The sequence below is a fragment of the Narcine bancroftii genome, chromosome 3 (genome assembly GCF_036971445.1).
Source record: "Narcine bancroftii isolate sNarBan1 chromosome 3, sNarBan1.hap1, whole genome shotgun sequence".
NCBI classification, from domain to species: domain Eukaryota; kingdom Metazoa; phylum Chordata; class Chondrichthyes; order Torpediniformes; family Narcinidae; genus Narcine; species Narcine bancroftii.
The window spans coordinates 245,518,080-245,538,099 of NC_091471.1; the positions used below are offsets into that span (position 1 = coordinate 245,518,080).

The 20,020-nt window shown below is 43.5% G+C and overlaps 1 protein-coding gene across 2 annotated transcripts in view; it reads right to left on the reverse strand.

Annotated features, from left to right (window-relative positions):
• The window catches only part of LOC138758445 (ras GTPase-activating protein nGAP-like), an 84,635-nt gene that overhangs the window by 57,767 nt on the left and 6,848 nt on the right, over positions 1 to 20,020 (reverse strand). Inside the window, exons 1-3 of one of the 2 annotated variants that reach the window (XM_069927362.1) lie at positions 13,053 to 13,223; positions 6,994 to 7,133; positions 5,637 to 5,709 (exon numbers count right to left, since the gene is read on the reverse strand). In XM_069927362.1, coding sequence (XP_069783463.1) covers positions 5,637 to 5,709; positions 6,994 to 7,011 — 91 coding nt within the window. In that variant the 5' untranslated portion in view covers positions 7,012 to 7,133; positions 13,053 to 13,223. Of the gene's footprint in view, positions 1 to 5,636; positions 5,710 to 6,993; positions 7,134 to 13,052; positions 13,224 to 20,020 lie in introns of those variants that run through there. The other variant, XM_069927361.1, reaches the window with a different exon arrangement.

Sequence of the window (20,020 nt, forward strand, 5' to 3'; positions counted from 1 at the left end):
TTTGTTGAAATTTGGAGAATTATCATTGCCTGAAGAGGGCGCACAAGATCAGTGAACCGGTGCGGACTCGAAAGGCCAACGTGGCCTGTTTCCGCTCTGTAAATGGTTATATGGTTATATGGTTATATGGTTATATGGTTATATCGGGATATAAAGTTAATTGGGATAAAAGTGAAATTTGGAGTGGGAGATTATTCTGAATTTAAAACAATTATAAAATTACAAGTAAAATTAAATATTTAGGTGTGTTTATGGATATGAATTATCAATCATTATACCAATTAAATTATGTACCTATATTAAGATGAATTAAAGCAGATTTGATTAAGTGTAAAAATCTTCCATTAACTTTGATTGGTCGGGTTAAGTGTATTAAAATGAATATTTTCCTCAAATTCAATGTTTATTTCAGTCACTACCTTGTTTACTTTCTAAGGGTTTTTTTCAAGATCTGAATAAAGCAGTGCGAGAGTTTTTTTATGGAAAGGTAGATTAGCTCAAATGGCGTTGCATAGACTTACATGGAAGTATACATTGGGCGGATTACAACTACCACATTTTCAAAATTATTATGAAGCGGCCCAGTTGAAGTTCATTAGTAGATTGATGGATTTAGATCAGCCTCCTAGCTGGGCTAAAGTGGAGATGGCGTGTATTTCTAGGGTTGAAATACATGAATTTATATTTGTTGCAGCAATATGATATGCCGATATTTAAACATTTATTAAAGATTTGGTTAAAAAAAATAGGGTGTTAGGGTGGAAAGAAAAATTATCTATTTTAACTCTGTTGTATAATAATCAGCTTGTTCCTTTTTCAATTTTCAACAATCATTTAAAGATTTGAGATTCTAAGGGTATAAAGACAATACAAGATTGTTTTGCAGAGGGGTAATTTCTTTCTTTTAACCAATTGAAAGAAAGATTTGATATAGTTGTAAATTCTTTGTTTGTGTATTATCAACTTAGGGCTTTGATAAAAGATAATTATGGTAGATGATTTTGCCTACTTTGTTGAGATTTGAATCTTTGATTTCCTCTATACCAAAAAAAGGTTATATTTCACTTATGTATAATTTGTTACAAGATAGTATGGATAAACCACATTGGGAGAAATCTAAACTTAAATGGGAGAGTGATTTAATATTTATTTTTCCTGAAGAAGATTGGGCGAATATGTGTCAAGACAATATAATTACATTGACTAATGTGTGATATGGATTGGTTAATTATAATTTTTTACATCAATTATATTTGACCCCAGAAAAGTTAAAAAAATATGGGTTTAGTAATTCGGATTCTTGTTTTAGATGTGGTTCAGGTATTGGAACTTTTTTACATGCTGTATGGAATTGTGTTAAAGTTCAATCATTTTGGCAAGGAATTAAAGTAGTTTTGGAGAAATTATATAATTTTATATTACCGTTAGATTCAACGATTTTCTTGTTGGGAAATTTATATTCGTTAAGAGGAATGGGATTGGATAAAATTCAAATTGCTTTTGTACGTTTGGTATTATCAGTAGCGCATAAATGTGTTGCTAGTACCTGGAAAGATGATACTGAGATTAATATAGCATGTTGGCATAATGAATTGAAAGTATGTATTGTTATGGAAAAAAATTACTTATAATTTACATGATAATTATTCTTCTTTTGTTAGTAAGTGGTCTCTGTATTTGAAATATATGTTAACATTTCAAAGATATACTTTTTAAAATTTTTAACATTTTAAAAAATTTATATGTATAATTTTTTTTTTGTTGCTCCCCTTAAGGGAAGGGTGGGAGGGGGGATAGGTATTAATGAAATATTTTCTCTGACTATTTTTATATTGTATGCAATGTTTCTGTTATCTTTTAAATAAAGTTTGGAAAAAAAAGAATGAAACCAAGGTGTGGGAGCCCATTTGTTCCATGTCACATAGCAACCATCTGCTGGCTGAATTACAAACTGCAAGCCCAGCACATGGTGCTTTGTAGCTCCAGTCTGAGGAGAAACACACAAAATGCTGACTGACCTGTTGAGTTCCTCCTGCATTTTGTCTGTCTTTCCAATTTTCCAGTGTCTGCCACCTCCCTTGTTTGCCTCCTTCCAATCTGTGTTGCTGTGTGGTGGTTTGGTCACTCTGTCTGTCTGCCTGTCTCTCTATCTTTCATGCCCTTCTCCATTTCTTTCCCTTCTCTCTCCCTCTATTTCCTCCCTACCTCCCTCAATCTCTCTCTGATTTTCTCTCCCTTTGCAACCCGCACCTCCTAATCCCTCACTTTCTCTCTCTCCCTGCCTTTCCCTCTACCTCTAACCCCCCCCCTCTCTCTCTCTCTCTCTCTCTCTCTCTCTCTCTCTCACTCACTCTCTCTCTCTCTCTCTCTCTCTCTCCTCCTCCTCCTCCCCATTTCCTCCCTTTAGGAATTGTTCATGCCACCGGTTCAGAAAACTGGAAATTCCCATCCAGATTTGAGAGTAAAAATCAGGGGTGTTGAACTCAAACTTCTGGCAGCGTTTCACAACGGTGTTACTTGGTTAACAGTCCACAATAGTTATCTTCAGACCGGGCACTTCCTCACTGCCTGCCCCCACACCCACCCCCACCCACCTCATACTCTGATCCAACTGTCCATTGGCAAAGTCTTTATCTCCATATAACCAGACAACATGGAACGATGCTACTTCATGCATCCCAGCAATCCCATTCCACACCAACTTTTTCCCTTACAAGCTATTTCCCCAGCATTTCCATCCACTCTCCCTGGTTTCTACCTCTCTCCTCCACACGAGGTGAATTCCCTATCAACCCGCACATCTTTGCAATGTGGGAGTAAATTAGAGCAAGCAGAACATTGGTTCTGTACCTTTATTTTTGTGACATAAATACACTGTTTGACCTGCTGAGTTTCTCTAGCATTGTGTTTGCACTTTGACCATGGTATATGCAGACTTTTGTGTTTTACTCCAACCGGATGAAACCTGCAGACACAGGGGGAAATATACAAACCCCGCACTGATAGCACCAGAGGACAGGATCAAACCCAGTTCAACCCTCGGCCCTGAAATAGTTTACAAGCTCAACGCCTCATTCATTGCTCTTGCCTCTGTCTTAAAACATCCCCATATCATGGCAGTGTTAGCACTCGGCCATGGGAACATGCACACCATCATTAAACCTACTTAAGACAAGGGATGCAGCCAAAATAGAAAATCTCACAGCTGCTATTGGATTTGCAAAGCTCTTCACTATCTCATTTTGAGATGCCACTGAACACCACACAGAAACTTCAGTCATATAATTGCAAAATGTGTAATTACAAAATTAGCGCTTATTATAACCAACAAATGTTCTGGTGCTGACCGTGACTTGCGGTGATGCAATGATTGTGTTTACAGTCTACTAATTTAAATTTAGACATGCAGCACAGTAACAGCCCTTCCGACCCATGAGCTCGCCCTCCACCACCCCCCCCCCCACTTCAAATTCATCAATTAACCTACAAACTCTTTACATTTTTGAAAAGTGGGAGGAAACTGAAGCACCTGGATGACATCCACACAGACACGGGGAGAACGTACAACCTCCTTTCAGAGAGCACCAGATTTGAACGCCCATTGCTGGCATGGCAATAGTGTTGCGCTAACTACTACTCTCACCTACCATCCGGTACAGTAATACAGAAAGGAGAGATCTGGATTCCAGAGTTCAAAATCTGTGCTTATATGCACACACACACATGACATATGCACACACACGTGCGCAGACGCACACACACACACACACACACACACACACACACACACACACACTGACAATATTCACACCAGGTTTGAAAAGGCAGCGCATCACCCATTTTCTTCTCAAGGAGAAGCAGTGATTGTCACAACCTGTGAATGAATAATCTGAAAGATTACCCATTATGATCCTTAAAATTGTCAATAACAAGAAGACTAGAATCACTTCTGTGGGCTCCTGCTCAATATTTAGCCCTCTCTCTTTTGATGCTGTAATAGATACCACTCCAGGAGGTCCAATGGCTCACCGTGGGAACTGAACTGCTTGCGTGCAGAGAATAATAGCATGCTTAAAGGAAAAGCTAGCCTTGCCTCCAGCTCCCACCTCACCTGTTGTGAGGACAGGGCAGCCAAATCCTATTGGATGATGCGGCCAAGTTCAAAGGGCCAAATGGCCGCCTCCAGTTCCTGCTGACTGTCTAAACTACAGGGCACACAGCATCTAGCCTTCCACTCCCAATGGTCACTCTCCACCTGGATTATGGGCAATAACCGACCCCCAGTTTCTTCTAGCCCACTCCCTGCTCTCCCTTTCTTCCCTCTTCCTTTCTCTTCTTTCTTCCAGTTCTCCATCCCCTTCCCTCTCCTTTCACAGAACCACCCTTCCTCACCCTTCTTGCTGGTGAGCCCTCCCGCTCTTATCCACCTATCACATCCTGCCTATGGGACTGTGTTCCTCCCCCTGCCCCTTCCCCTCCCACCACTTTGTTTGGGCACCTGCCTACATTTTGCTCAAACCTTGATGAATGGTTCAAGACCAAAACATTGATTATGCATCTTTACCTTTGCTATATAGGTTTCTCCAGCATGACCTTTACCTTGCCTTCCACCCCCAACGTTAACCCCAAAAATGCTCCAGGTAGCTTATCCAACTTTCTGCATTCCATTTTGCTCCATCCCCTCCTCCGCATGGTTTTCTATTCAATATTTGTATTAACATTGAAATTGCACATCAGAGCATATACGGATATAGGTTTAAAGTCAAAAAGATTCTTTACATTTAGATCATATAATTTCCTCAAAGGTACCCCACATTCTCAATCAAACAAATTATATTGCATTAATGTTCTATTATATTAAAAGCATCTAAACCCACTACCGAAAAAGAAGCTGTTTGGCAAAAAAAAGAAAACAGAATTTTTATCAGAGTAAAATATAACCTTATTAGCCAACACTTCATATCAAATCAAAGAGCATGAAAAGAATTCAAGAAGCGTCCACATAGTGTTTGAAAATTTATATTCAAATTGGAAATTGATCATCTTCTTATCTCATGGTTTTTTGCCGACACTTCTCAGCATTAAGAATACATTTAGATGTGAAGGAGGATGGAGTGTGAGGGGGGTGAGGGATATGGGAGGCTGGGATGAGGTGAAGGATGAGTGAATGTTGCAAGGGGACTCAAGAGATGTGGAATGGGAATGGAAGGGGGGAAGAAAAAGATGAGGATAAGGGTGGGGTGTGAGGACAAGAGTGAGGCACAGAGGTTGAGAAAGGAGGGTCATGAGAATAAAGGGTGGAGGTTTGGTCTGAGGGAATGGCAGTGAAAGAGGGATGGAGGCTGGTGAGGATTGACGGAGGATATTTGAGTAAGGGATGAAGGCAGGTAGTGAGGTGAGTGGGACAAGACAAAGAGACTGGTGTGGCTTGAGGTAATGAAGTGGGGTTTCCGGTAAGGGAGGGGTTGTGAGGCAAGGGGAGTTGGTGTGAGGTGTGACATTCAAGATAATGAAGTGGGGTTTCAGGTAAGGGAAGGGTTGTGAGGAGGGGATTGGTGTGAGGTGTGAAGTTTGAGGTGGGAGTGGGGTGTCAGGAAAGGAAGGGGTGGGGCAGGGGGAGTGAGGTAGACACTTACCCCAGTTGTGTGACGGGGTGAGGCTGATCTCCGACATTGAGCTCTCCGTTCGAAGGCGAGATCTGTAGCCACTCTGAAACCATAAACAGAACCAGTAAGGTTTTGAAAGCTGCCGACTGAAACGATATAAGAGCCGTGTGTGGAATGCAAAGAAGATCTGTAACTCACTGACTGTAGGACAGAATCAACCAAAATAGAACTGGGAAGGCACTTGAGAGAGTATAATTGACAGGGCTGTGAGGAAAGAGCAGGGGAATGGGACCGATGAAATTGCTTAACCCAGCAACGTCTGGCTCCAGGAAAGAGGGACTGTACTCGCTCTGACCAACATCACACAGTCAGAGAATCAAAGATCATTGCAGCACAAAAAAAAGGCCCTTCGGCCTTTATTGTCTGAGCCAAACTCTTATTCTGCTTAGTCCCACTGACCTGCACCCAGTCCATAGCCCTCCATGCCTCTCCCATTCAAGCTCCTGTCTAAATTCTTCTTAAATGTTAAAACTGAGCCCGTGTTCATCACTTCAGCTGGCAGCTCGTTCCACATTCCCATTACTCTCTGTGTGAAGGAGTTCCCTCTAAACTCTTCCCCTTTCACCCTTAACCTTTGTCCTCTGATTTGTATCTCAATCATGGAGAGACACAAGATGGAAACATTTGACCAACTGACCGGAGTTTTTACAGCATTTTCTGGGGGATTTTTGATATTGAACAGCCTCATACAGTTAAACCACATAATGCTGACCTTTTTATCTCCACCTGAAGAGGAAAAACTCACATTTCCGCAGATTACTTGCCACCTTGAGGTCGAAGGAACCACACTTTCTGCAGGCTGCGGGCCACTGGCTCATGGGAATCAGGTATTGGAACTGGGATTCGAGAGGGTGCTGAGGGCAAGAAGGGTTCCCAAAGGTCCTCGCGTGCTGAAGGCTTCCTGATCATGTCACAGATTTTAAGAGTCTAGAGATTGTGTGAGCGCTGGAAGCAAATCCACGGACACTCAGTGTCTCTGAAGGGACTCCCTTTTGCTTCTCTTCCTCCTATTATTAGGGGTGCCGGGCAATGCTCATGGCAACTCTTTGTTTGCCTTATGGCAGACAAAAGTTGAAATTCATCATGTATATTGCATTATGATGTGACAAGGAAAGGAATGAACCTTTTGTTGATCTGTCTATATTCCTTGGCATTGAAATTATTTGGGATTTTAAAAAACACAGTTGCCGTGGAAGAGGTTATTCTACTCCTCAGGACATTCCAAACCCCCCCCCCCCGCCCCGTCTGTTTGTAGCTGAGATTGGGTAAGGGATCACTCCTCAGGCCCCTGATGGCAAGGAAATAATCTGTGTCCGTGTTTCCGTACCTCATCCTCCCGTGACATCAGTAGGAGCTGACCATCGATCAGCGTGCAGTTGCTGACATCCCAAACTGGAACCCGTGCTGAGGGCACGAGAGAAATGGGAGGAGCCTGACTCGAACCTTCAGCTCCTGGATCGACTTCATCTGTTGAAAGAAGGTGGAAGAGCAGTAAGCCTTTCTCCCCTGTGCATTGAATGTGACTGCAGAATGAAGGTTTCACAGTGTGGGGTAAAGCAAGGTGTTATAAAACCCTTGCTGCTGTCAAGAAATTTGTATCACACTTCTTACAAACTCAGGTCATCTCAAAGTCTGTGATAGCCTAATCCGGTTATAATAGTGGCTATCTGAGACGGTTATACAGTAAAACCTTGTTAGAATGCAGTAGTTGGGGTCCAAGATTTCATACCGCGTTACAGCCGAGTCGTGGAACAGATGCATATATGTCAGAGTGCCCACAGATAATCAAACCCAAATATTACCAGTTATCAAAAGATCCACTCTATCTATAACTAACAATTTCAATGAAAGGAAGCAAGCACATTCTTTTAATATTGGGATTCTGAATTCTAATCAACCTTTTTGCAAAGTTTGAGGTCCACAGACACCCACGTTATAAGCTATTCCGCGGATTGACGAATCGCGTTCTAACGAGGTTTTATTGTATATTTATTTATATATCTGTATATATGATTACTTGTCCTGCATATGTATTGTTTACCTGTATGTCTGTTACATAAATATGTGTGCTATATATCTGTATATGTGTTTACATATTTCTACACCGAGGACTGAAGAATGCTATTTTGACCAGTTGTACTGATACAATTGTATCAGTTGTACTGATAACAATAAACTTGAACTTGTGTCTGGTTGTGCGTCTGCTTGTTTTGCATCGAGGACCAGAGTACACTGTTTCATCGGGTTTCACTTGGGCAATCAGATGATAAATAAACTTTTTTTAATATTTTACTTAAACATTTTTAGACTCTACATGTACTCAATACAAAATTTAAAAATACAAATAAATAAGTAGGCAAATTTATGCTGTGTGATGGTTATAAATGAACCTCCCCCCCCCCCCACCCACCCACCCAAAAGACCCCAAAAAAAGTGTGAGAAGAGAAAAAAAAGATAGAATGTACAGATAAGAAAGGTTGCTGGAAAGCACCGTTCACTCCACGGATTTCATTCATTATTGAACTAGTCTTCTTCTTTGGAGGTTAATGTGGACTCGAGGACTGGAAGAAACTCAACTAAAGATTTACACCTGAGATCTGTACATAGGGTCTCCATACTTATTTCTTAGGTTGTAGGTAATTTTATCAAGGGGAACGCAGCTATGCATTTCTGCATTCCAGTGTGCCATACCTCAATGGGAATCAGACATCCAAGTAACTGCAATGCACTTTCTGGCCACCACCCATGTAATTTTAACAAATTCAACTTGATATTTAGATTTTGGTCTTATCCCCATTATATTTCCCAGGATGATATGTAAACTTGACTTGGAATCAACAATCCAACAGTGCATGATGCAATCCCAAGAACAGTCAGGGTTAAGGCCAGATAATCACTGCCGTTTGTTTCATTATTTGAGCTGAGGAAATAAGATTGGTCAAGACAGAGAGGTGTGGAAGGGAACACAATAAAGTTGTGGTCTCCCCAAGAAGCATAAATGTCCCAGAGTTACTCATTCAGGAAGAATTCGCATGAATGATTGACATTGCAACATGAAGGGTGATAGGTGAGCAAAAACTACTTTAAACAACATAATTGTTTTCACATTTTCTTACAAGTGAGGCCATTTGGCCCATCTAATCGTTGCTAGGTCTGGGGAGTCCCATTTCTCCACTTCTTTGTAATTTATATTCTCTTGTATGATGATCAACTCCCATTCGTCATCCCACCACCAGGGGCAACTACAAAACCTCCAACAGCCAATCGACACACCTTTGGGATGTGGGAGGAGACCAGAGCACTGGGGGAAAAGCCAAGGTGGTCAAAGGGAGAGCATACAAACTCCACACAGACAGCATCAGAGGTTGAGGTTCACCAGGTCTCTGGAGCTGTGAGGCAGTATCTCTAACCACTGTGCCCTAGTTACCTATACCTCTTAAAGAGCAGAGGTGTAGAAGCAGTCCCCAAGTTCCATTACCTGGGTCTGTCCATAAGGCGGAAGGTGGTACAGGTACTTACGATTCTTATTTAGCATTCGTGAGGTAACATTATGCACATTTATGTGCACGGTCCAATTGGGGAAGAACCCGTTCATAAGTACAAACTGCTCATAACCTGGATACTTTTAACCTGGGGACTGCCTGTAAAGTACTTCAGGAGGGAATTCCAGAGATTAGAGCCTTGGCTTCTGAAGATAAAGTCACCAATGATGGTATGACTAAATTTGGGGATGAGAAAGAGATCAGTCAATCAGACTTAGACACAACAATTGATGAACAACTCTGGTCAGATCTGTGTCAGAGAAATTTGTTGGCTACTATCAAGGCCATTGTAATTTTCTCCATCAACTGTACCTCACCCCACAGAAGTTACACCAATATAAACCTGAGTTATCAGAGATTTGTTTTAGGTGTTGGTTCCTTTTTACATTCTACCTGGCTTTCCACCAAGGTGAGGTTCTTCTGGTATGACACCCTAACCAAGATCATGTGACTCACCTTCCCAGTAGACCCAGTTCTGGGGAACTTTGTCTTCTGGGTAGATCAGTAACTAATTTCAAATTAAATTCATAGAAATTGTCTTATGTGTGGCCATCACGGTAACATGGAAGTCTGGCTATTCATGGATAGGTGGTCTTCAGAGATGAACAGCTGCATTCCACTTGAAAAGGTCACATTCAATCTCAGGATTGGGATATAACACCTTCCTAAAAATCTGGCAGCTTTATTCAGATCATATAGGTGCTCACTGGCACCAAGGTAGGATTATGATCGCTACTGGCTAGCCAGTAGACCTCTGTAAAGATTTTAACACTGTGGGATTATCATGTTTTACTGTATGCACTGACAATGGGATGATTTTTTTTTGTGTTTATTTTTCTTTGTTATTTCTCTGTTTTATAGGACATAGGGGGAGGGGTTGGAGGGAGGGGTTCTCTTGATGTTTTACATTTGGTATGGTTTTTGATTGTTAAATATATTTAAAATGATAAATAAAAGATTACGAAAAAAAGAGATCAGTCAGAAAAACGAGCTGGAAGAGGAAGCAATAGAAGCAGCTACAATTATGACGTTCAAAAGATTCATTTGGGTCATCTTTGGATAGGAAGGGTGAGAAGGATTTGTGTCAAATGGGATTATCCCAGAATACCAACTTGGTCAGCACGAACATGTTGGGCTGAAGGGCCTATGCCTTGCTGCATGGCTCTATGTTTCTAAACAATGAAATCTCATGAAACCGGAGAAAATTCCAGAGGAAGAGATGGGAACAGGGAGGAAATTAAAAACACGGATCAAAAATCAAGGCATTATTTAACACAGTTGAAGATGATACTCAAGTGCCTATGCGATTGGTTCATCTGAATTCTGGTGATATAGGTTTCCTGCCACCATGTGGTGCAAACATGAAGGAGATAAAGATGCGCAATTTATGACTCACTTCCTGTTCCATATTCTCAACCGTTGCTTGTGGGTTACCGACCTCAACTTACTATCATGACAAGACCCCAAATGAAGTTTGTAGTCTCCCTGTGAGGGCTGGGGGTTGGGGGGGGGGGTCATCCCTTGAGCTGTTAGATCAATCTTGCCTCAATGGTCCCATCCTTTTATCTGAGTGAGGAGATCCTGGCTTCAATTTATTTACATCTGATGCTCAAGTACAACCTGACAAAACAGTGTTCTCTGGTCCTCAATGCAAAACATGCAGACACACAACCAGACATAACACACATACAGATGAGCAATGCATGCCCAACAAGTCCAGTGCAGTATAAAAAATTAAATAAATAGATATTGTTTAGTAAGTATTCGAGTCTCAGATGGTGAGTGTGAGCAGTTCCTTTGGTCGTTCAGCATTCTCCCTGCCTGTGGGAAGAAGCTGATCCTCAGCCTGGTGGCGCTGCCTCGGATCCTCCTGCATCTCTAACACTAGCCGCCTATTCCAGGCACCTACCACTCAATGTGTAAAAATCGTGCCCAATGATCTTAGAACCATAAAACCATAGAACACTACAGCACAGAGTAGGCCCTTCAACCCTTCTATTCCATGCCAAACTATTATTCTGTATAGTCCAACTGACCATACACCTCCCATCTATGTACCTTCCCAATTTTTTTCTTAGATGTCAAAATTGAGGCTGTGTTTATCAATTCAGCTGGCAGCTCCTTCCACACTCCCTGCGTGAAGAAGATCCCCCTCACGTTCCCTTTAATTTTTTTCCCTTTCACTCTTAATCCCTGTACTCTAGCTTTTATCTCTTCTAACCTCAGCTTGCTCTTACTCTACCTATACCCACATAATATCTTATTTAAACCTCATCCCTCATGTGCGTGTCTTCTACTGTGTGGTGGTTTTACCTTGGGAAAAAAGTTCTGACTGATTGCCCTATCTATGCCTCTCATCATGTTAGAAACCCAAGTTATTCAACCTCTCCTTTTTTTCTCACACTCTCTAATCTAGGCAGCAATCTTTCAATATTATTTCCCCACATCTCCCTGACAAAATTTCTAATAATGGACATTGAGGGATGACGGTAAAGAAAGTTTTCATTCTCAATCATTCTTTTACCACTGACATTTTTACTAATTATACAACAATGCAACAGAAATTTTGGCAGCACATTTAGTGTGATGCTATTACAGTGCCAGCGATCCAGTTTTGAACCTGCTTCTGTCTATAAGGAGTTTGTACGTCTTCCCCACGTCCATGTGGGTTTCCTCTGGGTGCTCCAGTTTCCTCCCCATTCCATAGATGTATGGGGTGAGTAGGTTAATTGGACACAAATGTGTATTTGGGCGGCACATTCTCGTGGGTCAGAAGGGCCTGTTTCTGTACTGCACCTCTAAATGTCAAAATTTTAAAAATTAAATAACATTTCATAAACTCATTGTTGAGGGAAGAAGCCAAGAGAGCATTTGATTATGCAAATTAAATAAAAAGGTTTTAGCTCTTGCCTTCACCACGGAAATGTAATTGCCGACAATATTCTTTCAAGTTCTTGGGAGAGCTACAGTTATTATTAATCTTTAGTTTATAAATATACTATTTTTAGTAAAGGGATATTGTGGGTTGGAAACAGGGGAAAACACACAAAGACATGTACACACAGAGACAGAGTTTGATTATTGTTATCCATTGAAACCTAAGACATCGATGTTTACTCAGAAAGACACCTGGTCAAGCAAGCAGCCATTTTGTTTGATAGCTGTGCAGACAACTTTTGGAAGAGAGGAACTTCAAACAAAATCATTGGTGATGTCATGTCATGTGATTGGCACAAGAAGTCATCTTTAATATTGAACAATGCTTCATCTGAAGTCAGAGAGATGCATAATCTTCAGAGAGAGAGGTACTGTTGACAGGGAAGAAACACAGAATCAAGTGGCTTTGGAAGAAAATAGCTACTTCAACCGCCTCTTTGTCAAGAGAGGGCAGTTCCACATGTCCGTTTATAATGGTAACTTCATTTAACCCTTGCCCGCATTGGTGAAATCATCATGTGAAACACAAGTTCTGAAATCTCCATGCAAAAGAGGAGAATTTGTGAAAAAGTCATTCATATGAAGAAATAATTTCTCTTAAAGTAAATCTACAAGAATTCATAAATTAAAAACTTTTGAACATCAGTTTAAAGACTCTGAGTTTCAACACAAAAGATTTCTAAGAGTAAACTTTAAAATCATGTCTTCAGAATTGTGCCTGAACTGTAATGGTTTGGGATTTGCCACATGCGCACACACACACACACACACACACACACACACACACACACACACACACACACACACACACACACACACACACACACACACACACACATTTGCGCATAGTGGGGTAAGTTTACAATAAAGTAAGATTTTATATTATTAATTATTGTTTTAAATATACCATTGTCTTGGTGAATTTCTGTAGCAGCTGGTCTATGTTGTTACAGGGTGTCACTATCTCAGAGGATCTTTCCAGGACCCAACGCACTAATGGCATCATGAAGAAAGCACGTCAGCACCTCAACTTCCTCAGGAGTTTGTTGAGGTTTGGTATGGCACCGGAAAGCTTGTCAAATTTCGACAGATGTGTGGCAGGAAGCGCGCTGACTGACTGCATCACAGTCTGGTCACACCACCAGGTTCAGGACCAGCTGCTGCCCCTCCAAACTTAATCACAAACTCAATCAGAGGCTCATTTAAAGACTCTTACCTGAGCACGTTATTGATTTTTATCATTCTCTCTGTATGGCAGTCAGTTTGTTTACATTCATTATCTGTTTACAATTCTATGTTTGTTTACATGTGTATGTTGCATACAGTTTTTTTTTGCATTACCATTAAGAGGTCATTCTGCCTCGCCCACAGGAAAAAGAATCTCATGTGATGACCTGAATGCACTCTGAAATCTGATCTGAAATAATTCTTTGGTTGTGTGAAGCAGTCGTCTCAGAATGGAGACTGCTTTATGATGCAATGCACATATTCATTGGTGGGCTGAAATATGAAAGTCTGCTGATGCTGTTATTGTCTTGAAATGCTGGAGGAACTGCAGGTCTCACAGCCTCTATGTTTTGGGCCTGAATCCTTCTTCAAGGTGTGAGCAAAAGGTAGGCGAGCACCTGAATAAAAAGACTGGAGAGAAGGGGGGGAGCAGAGGCAAACAGTCAGATTTGGACACGGACCGGAGAGGAAAGATGAGAACTGATCAGGGGAAGGGATAACTCTGTGAATGCAGAGCTGGGGGAGAGCAGAATGAAAGCGAGAACTAGAGGAAAGAAGAAATAGGAATAGAGCAAATGGAGAGATGGGGGAACGGAGACAGAGGGGAAGGGAAAGAGAGAGAGAAGAAATAAGGACAGAGGAAGGGAAGAAGCAAGGGGGAAGTGGAAACAGGGGGAACGGAAACCTGAGAAGTCGATGTTAATGATATCTGGTTGGAGGGTGCCCAGTCGGAAATTGAGATGTTGTTCTTTCAGTTTGCAAGTGGCCTCAATCTTGCAGTGCAAGAGACCATGGACAGTCAGGTCAGCAGAATGGGGTGGGGAATTGAAATGGGTTGGAGCTGGTCAAATCTGACAGCAGCCTAGCTATTTGTGGCTGTGCACTGGCAGTTAGTGTGGCCAACAGTGAAATCAGACACCCCTCACAGAGTTAAGAGAATCAGCAGACCTTGCGGTGGAGAGCAATGCACAAGGGTGCTGGAGAAAGTCAGCAGGTCATGCAGGTCTGAAGTAAAAGGTAAACAATGTTTTGGGCTTGGGCTCTTCATCTGGAATAGGAATAAAAGTGGGGGATTCCTGACTAAAAAAGGTGGATGGAGGGGAAGTAGGAAGGGAGGAAGGAAGGGGCAAAGGGTGGACATAGGCTAACAGGTAAGAGGTTATAGGTGGATACAGGTGGGAGGGTATAAGAGAAAGAGGCTGAGAAGTGATGGGGAGAGAGCAGAGGGAGAAAGGTAGCTCTGATAGAAAAGGGAAAGGAAGGAGGGTGGGGAACTGGAGAAAGGGGATAGAGAGAAAAGAGAGAGAGAGAGAGAGAGATCAGGAGTCCAGCTGTTCAATCTTGAAGAAAATTTCTCTCCCACTATTCCAAAACGTACTGGAGTTGTAGGTCAATTGGGTGTAAATGGGTGGCATGGACTCATGGGCTGAAAGGGCTGTATGCTTAAATTTAAAATTCAAACATGAGAAATAGGTTTAAAGAAAAAGGCCCTCATGAACCTGCTCTAAGAGTTTGATCCTGTTTTCATGTTTAAAGATAATTAAAAGCAACTTTTGTTTAAGTAACCATTTGTCTTGGTGAATATCTTTTGCTGCTGGGTTTTGGGGTCCTCTGGGCTTGTAACAATGGCCAGAGTTATTGTCAATGCGTTGGTAGACATTTATCAAAATTCTCTGGATTTTGGGAAGGTCCCGGCAGATTGGAAGACAGCAAATGTCACGCCACTTTTTAAAAAGGGAAGTAGGTAGAAACTGGGTAACTATCGGCCAGTTAAGCTTAACATCTGTAGATGTGAAAATGTTTGAAGCTGTCATTAAGGATGAAATAGTGAGACATTCAGAGTGAAGGGACTCCATAAAGCAGATGCAGCATGGATTCAGAAAGGGCTGGTCTTGTTTGACAAACTTGCTGGAGTTCTTTGAGGATATAATTGGTGTGGTAGATAGAGGGGAACAGGTTAATGTTGTATATTTGGTTTTCCAGAAGGCGTTTGATAAGGTGCTACACAAGAGACATCAATAAGATACAGATGAATAGAGTCGGGAGAAGTATATTGGCATGGATTGAGGATTGGTTAACTGACAGAAGGCAGAGAATTGGGATAACGGGTGTTTTTCTGATTGGCAGACAGTGGGAAGTAGGGTGCCGCACGGGTCGGTGCTGGGCCCACAGCTGTTCACCATTTATATTGATGATTTGGAAGAAGGGACAAAGTGTAGTGAAGCCAAGTTTGCAAATGATACTAAATTGAGTAGAAAAGAAAATTGTACAGAGGATGTGGAGAGGCTGCAGAAGGATATAGTTAAGTTAGGTAAGTGGGCAAATGTCTGCCAGATGGGTACAACATTAGGAAATGCAAGGTTATCCACTTTGGCAGGAAAAATAGAAGAGCAGATTCTTATTTAAATAGTGAAAAACTGCAGCATGGTGTAGAGCCAAAGGACTTGGGAAGGCCTGTGTATGAATAGCAAAATGTTGGGTTTCAGGTACAGCAGGTAATAACCTGCAAATGGAATGTTGGCCTTCACTAGAGAAATTAAATTCAAAAGCAGGGAGGTCATGCTGCAACTATACAAGGTACTGGTGGGGCCGCACCTTGAGTATTGTGTGCAGTTCTGGCCTCCATACTTGAAGAAGGATATACTGGCCTTGGAGGCAGTCCAGAATAGGTTCACCAGGTTGATCCTGGAAATGAAGGGGTTGACCTATGAGGAGAGACTAAATTGTCTGGGATTATATTGACTCTAATTCAGAAGAATGAGAGGAGATCTTATAGAAACATAAAATTATGAAAGGGATAGAATAGAGGCAGGAAAATTATCTTCACTGGTAGGTGAGACCAGAACTAGGAGACCCGTCTCAAGATTCAGGGGAGTAGATTTAAGCCAGAGATGAGGAAAAAATGTTTTTCCCAGAGAGTAATGAATCTATGGAATTCTCTACCCAGGGAAATGGTTCAGGCTATTTATTTTCTTTGGCTTGGCTTCGCGGACGAAGATTTATGGAGGGGTATGTCCACGTCTGCTGCAGGCTCGTTGGTGACTGACAAGTCCGATGTGGGACAGGCAAGTACGGTTGCAGTGGTTGCAAGGGAAAATTGGTTGGTTGGGGTTGGGTATTGGGTTTTTCCTCCTTTGTCTTTTGTCAGTGAGGTGTGCTCTGCGGTCTTCTTCAAAGAAGGTTGCTGCCCGCCGAAATGTGAGGCGCCAAGATGCACGGTTTGAGGCAATATCAGCCCACTGGCGGTGGTCAATGTGGCAGGCACCAAGAGATTTCTTTAAGCAGTCCTTGTACCTCTTCTTTGGTGCACCACTGTCTCAGTGGCCAGTGGAGAGCTCGCCATAGAACACGATCTTGGGAAGGCGATGGTCCTCCATTCTGGAGACGTGACCCACCCAGCGCAGTTGGGTCTTCAGCAGCATGGATTCAATGCTTGCGGACTCTGCCAGTTCGAGTACTTCAATGTTGGTGATGAAGTCATTCCAATGAATGTTGAGGATGGAGCGGAGAGAGCGCTGATGGAAGTGTTCTAGGAGCCGTAGGTGATGCCGGTAGAGGACCCATGATTCGGAGCCGAACAGGAGCGTGGGTATGACAATGGCTCTGTACATGCTGATTGTGTGTTTCTTCAGGTGGTTGTTTTTCCAGACTCTTTTGTGTAGACTTCCAAAGGCGCTATTTGCCTTGGTGAGTCTATTGTCTATCTCTTTGTCGATCCTTGCATCAGATGAAATGGTGCAGCCGAGGTAGGTAAACTGGTTGACCGTTTTGAGTTCAGTGTGCCCGATGGAGATGTGGGGGGGCTGGTGGTCATGGTGGGGAGCTGGCTGATAGAGGACCTCAGTTTTCTTCAGGCTGACTTCCAGGCCAAACATTTTCGTAGTTTCCGCAAAACAGGATGTCATGCGCTGGAGAGCTGGCTAAAGCGGCATCGTCTGCAAAGAGTAGTTCACGGACAAGTTGCTCTTGTGTCTTGGTGTGAGCTTGCAGGCACCTCAGGTTGAAGAGACTGCCATCCGTGCGGTACCGGATGTAAACACCGTCTTCATTGTTGAGGTCTTTATTGGCTTGTTTCAGCATCATGCTGAAGAAGATAGAAAAGAGGGCTGGTGCGAGGACGCAGCCTTGCTTCACGCCGTTGTCAATAGAGAAAGGTTCGGAGAGCTCATTGCTGTATCTGACCCGACCTTGTTGGTTTTCATGCAGTTGGATAACCATGTTGAGGAACTTGGGGGGGTATCCGAGGCGCTCTAGTATTTGCCAAACCCCTTCCCTGCTCACGGTGTCAAAGGCTTTGGTGAGGTCAACAAAGGTGATGTAGAGTCCTTTGTTTTGTTCTCTGCACTTTTCTTGGAGCTGTCTGAGGGCAAAGACCATGTCAGTAGTTCCTCTGTTTGCGCAAAAGCCACACTGTGATTCTGGGAGGACATTTTCGGTGACACTAGGTATTAGTCTATTAAGGAGAATCCTAGCGAAGATTTTGCCTGCAGTGGAGCGCAGGGTGATTCCCCTGTAGTTTGAGCAGTCTGATTTCTCACCTTTGTTTTTGTACAGGGTGATGATGATGGCATCACGAAGGTCCTGAGGCAGCTTTCCTTGGTCCCAGCAGAGCATGAAAAACTCGTGCAGTTTGGTATGCAGAGCTTTGCCGCCAGCCTTCCAGACCTCTGGGGGGATTCCATCCATACCTGCTGCTTTGCCACTTTTCAGTTGTTCAATTGCCTTATATGTCTCTTCCCGGGTAAGGACCTCATCCAGCTCTAGCCTCAAGGGTTGTTGAGGGAGCTGGAGCAGGGCGGATTCTTGGACTGAGCAGTTGACACTGAAAAGAGATTGGAAGTGTTCTGACCATCGATTGAGGATGGAGATCTTGTCGCTGAGGAGAACTTCGCCATCTGAGCTGCGCAGAGGGCTTTGGACATGGGGTGAGGGGCCGTACACCGCCTTTAATGTCTCATAAAAAGCCCTGAAGTCGCCAATGTCGGCGCTAAGCTGGGTTCATTTGGCGAGGCTAGTTCACCACTAATTTTGTATCTCCCGGAGTTTGCGCTGAAGGTGGCTGCATGCGAGACGGAAGGCTCGTTTTTTCTCTGGCCAGGAAGGCTTTGCAAGGTGAGCCTGTGGGCAGATCGCTTCTTTGCCAGCAGCTCCTGGATTTTGAGCTTTGCTTGAAGGTTTACCTGGAAGTTTCCTCTCACTACATCTGACTGAAAGTTTCCAACATTGAACATCTTTCTGGGGGCTCCACTGTTCCTGGACTTTGGCTTGAAGTGAAGGTTGAGCTTGCAGCGAACAAGCCGGTGGTCAGTGTGGCATTCCGCGCTGGGCATGACCCTGGTGTGGAGCACATCTCATTTGTCTCTTCCTCGCACCAGAACGTAGTCCAGGAGGTGCCAGTGTTTGGATCGGGGACGCATCCAGGTAGTCTTCAGGCTGTCTCTCTGCTGGAAAAGGGTGTTAGTAATGACAAGCCGCTGTTCTGCGCAGAATTCCAACAGGAGGCGCCCATTGTCATTGCACTTGCCGACACCATGCTTGCCAAGGATTCCTGGCCAGGTTTCTGAGTCTTTGCCGACGCAAGCATTGAAGTCACCAAGGATGACAACCTTGTTGGCTGTAGGGGTGCGTTGGATGAAGTTGCGCAGATCAGTGTAGAGCTTGTTCTTTTCTGCTGGTTCCGCCTGGAGGATTGGAGCATAGACACTGATGAGAGTGATACGTCACTTGTTTTGAAGGGGGAGTCACATGGACATGATCCGGTCAGAGTGGCCTGTCGGGAGGTTTTCAAATTTGGAGGCAATGAAGTTCTTGACCATGAAGCCAACACCAGATAGGCATCTTTCAGCCTGAGGCTTGCCAGACCAGTAGAGTGTGAAGCCCGCGCCGTGTTCTTGGAGGCTGCCTACATCTGCAAGGCGGACTTCACTGAGAGCAGCTATGTCGATGAGTCTGAGGAGTTCATGTGCGATGAGGGCAGATCGACGTTCAGGTCGGTGACTGTCAGTCTTGTCTAGCATGGTTCTGATGTTCCAACATGCTAGCTTGAGTTTGAGTGCATCTTTTGAGGGGGAGGACGTGGACCTGTCCTCGGGCCTGCGCAAAGGAGCTTTTAGGTGCAGTACAGTGTGCGCAGTACTGGCCCCACCCTTTACACCCATGGTTCGTGTGCCATGGCCAAGCAAGCTGGGACGTGGCAGCGAGGACCTTGGGTCATAGGTTTTATATCGGAATGACCTTCTCCTATGCAGGTTGACTAACCGGGCTGAAGAGGCCTGCCTCCCTTTTAGGTCGAACATGGACCGGGGTCCTGCTGCCGCCGCCGGAGGCCCGAGGTCCTGTTGCCGCCACCGCCGGAGGCCCGAGGTCCTGTTGCTGCCGCCGCTGGAGGTCCGAGGTCCTTGAGGCTATTTAAGGTTCGGTTAAATAGATCTTTATGTAAAAAAAGAATTAAGGAATATGGAGAAAAGGCAGGTAGGTGGGGTTGAATCAATGATCAGATCAGCCATGATCTTATTGAACAGCGGAGCAAGCTCGACAGGCCGGATGGCCGACTCCTGCTCCTATTTCTTCACAATGCCATTGGTGTGTTGGGTCCAGGAAAGGTCCTCCGAGATAGTGAGTTCCAAGAACTTAAATTTGCTCACCCGC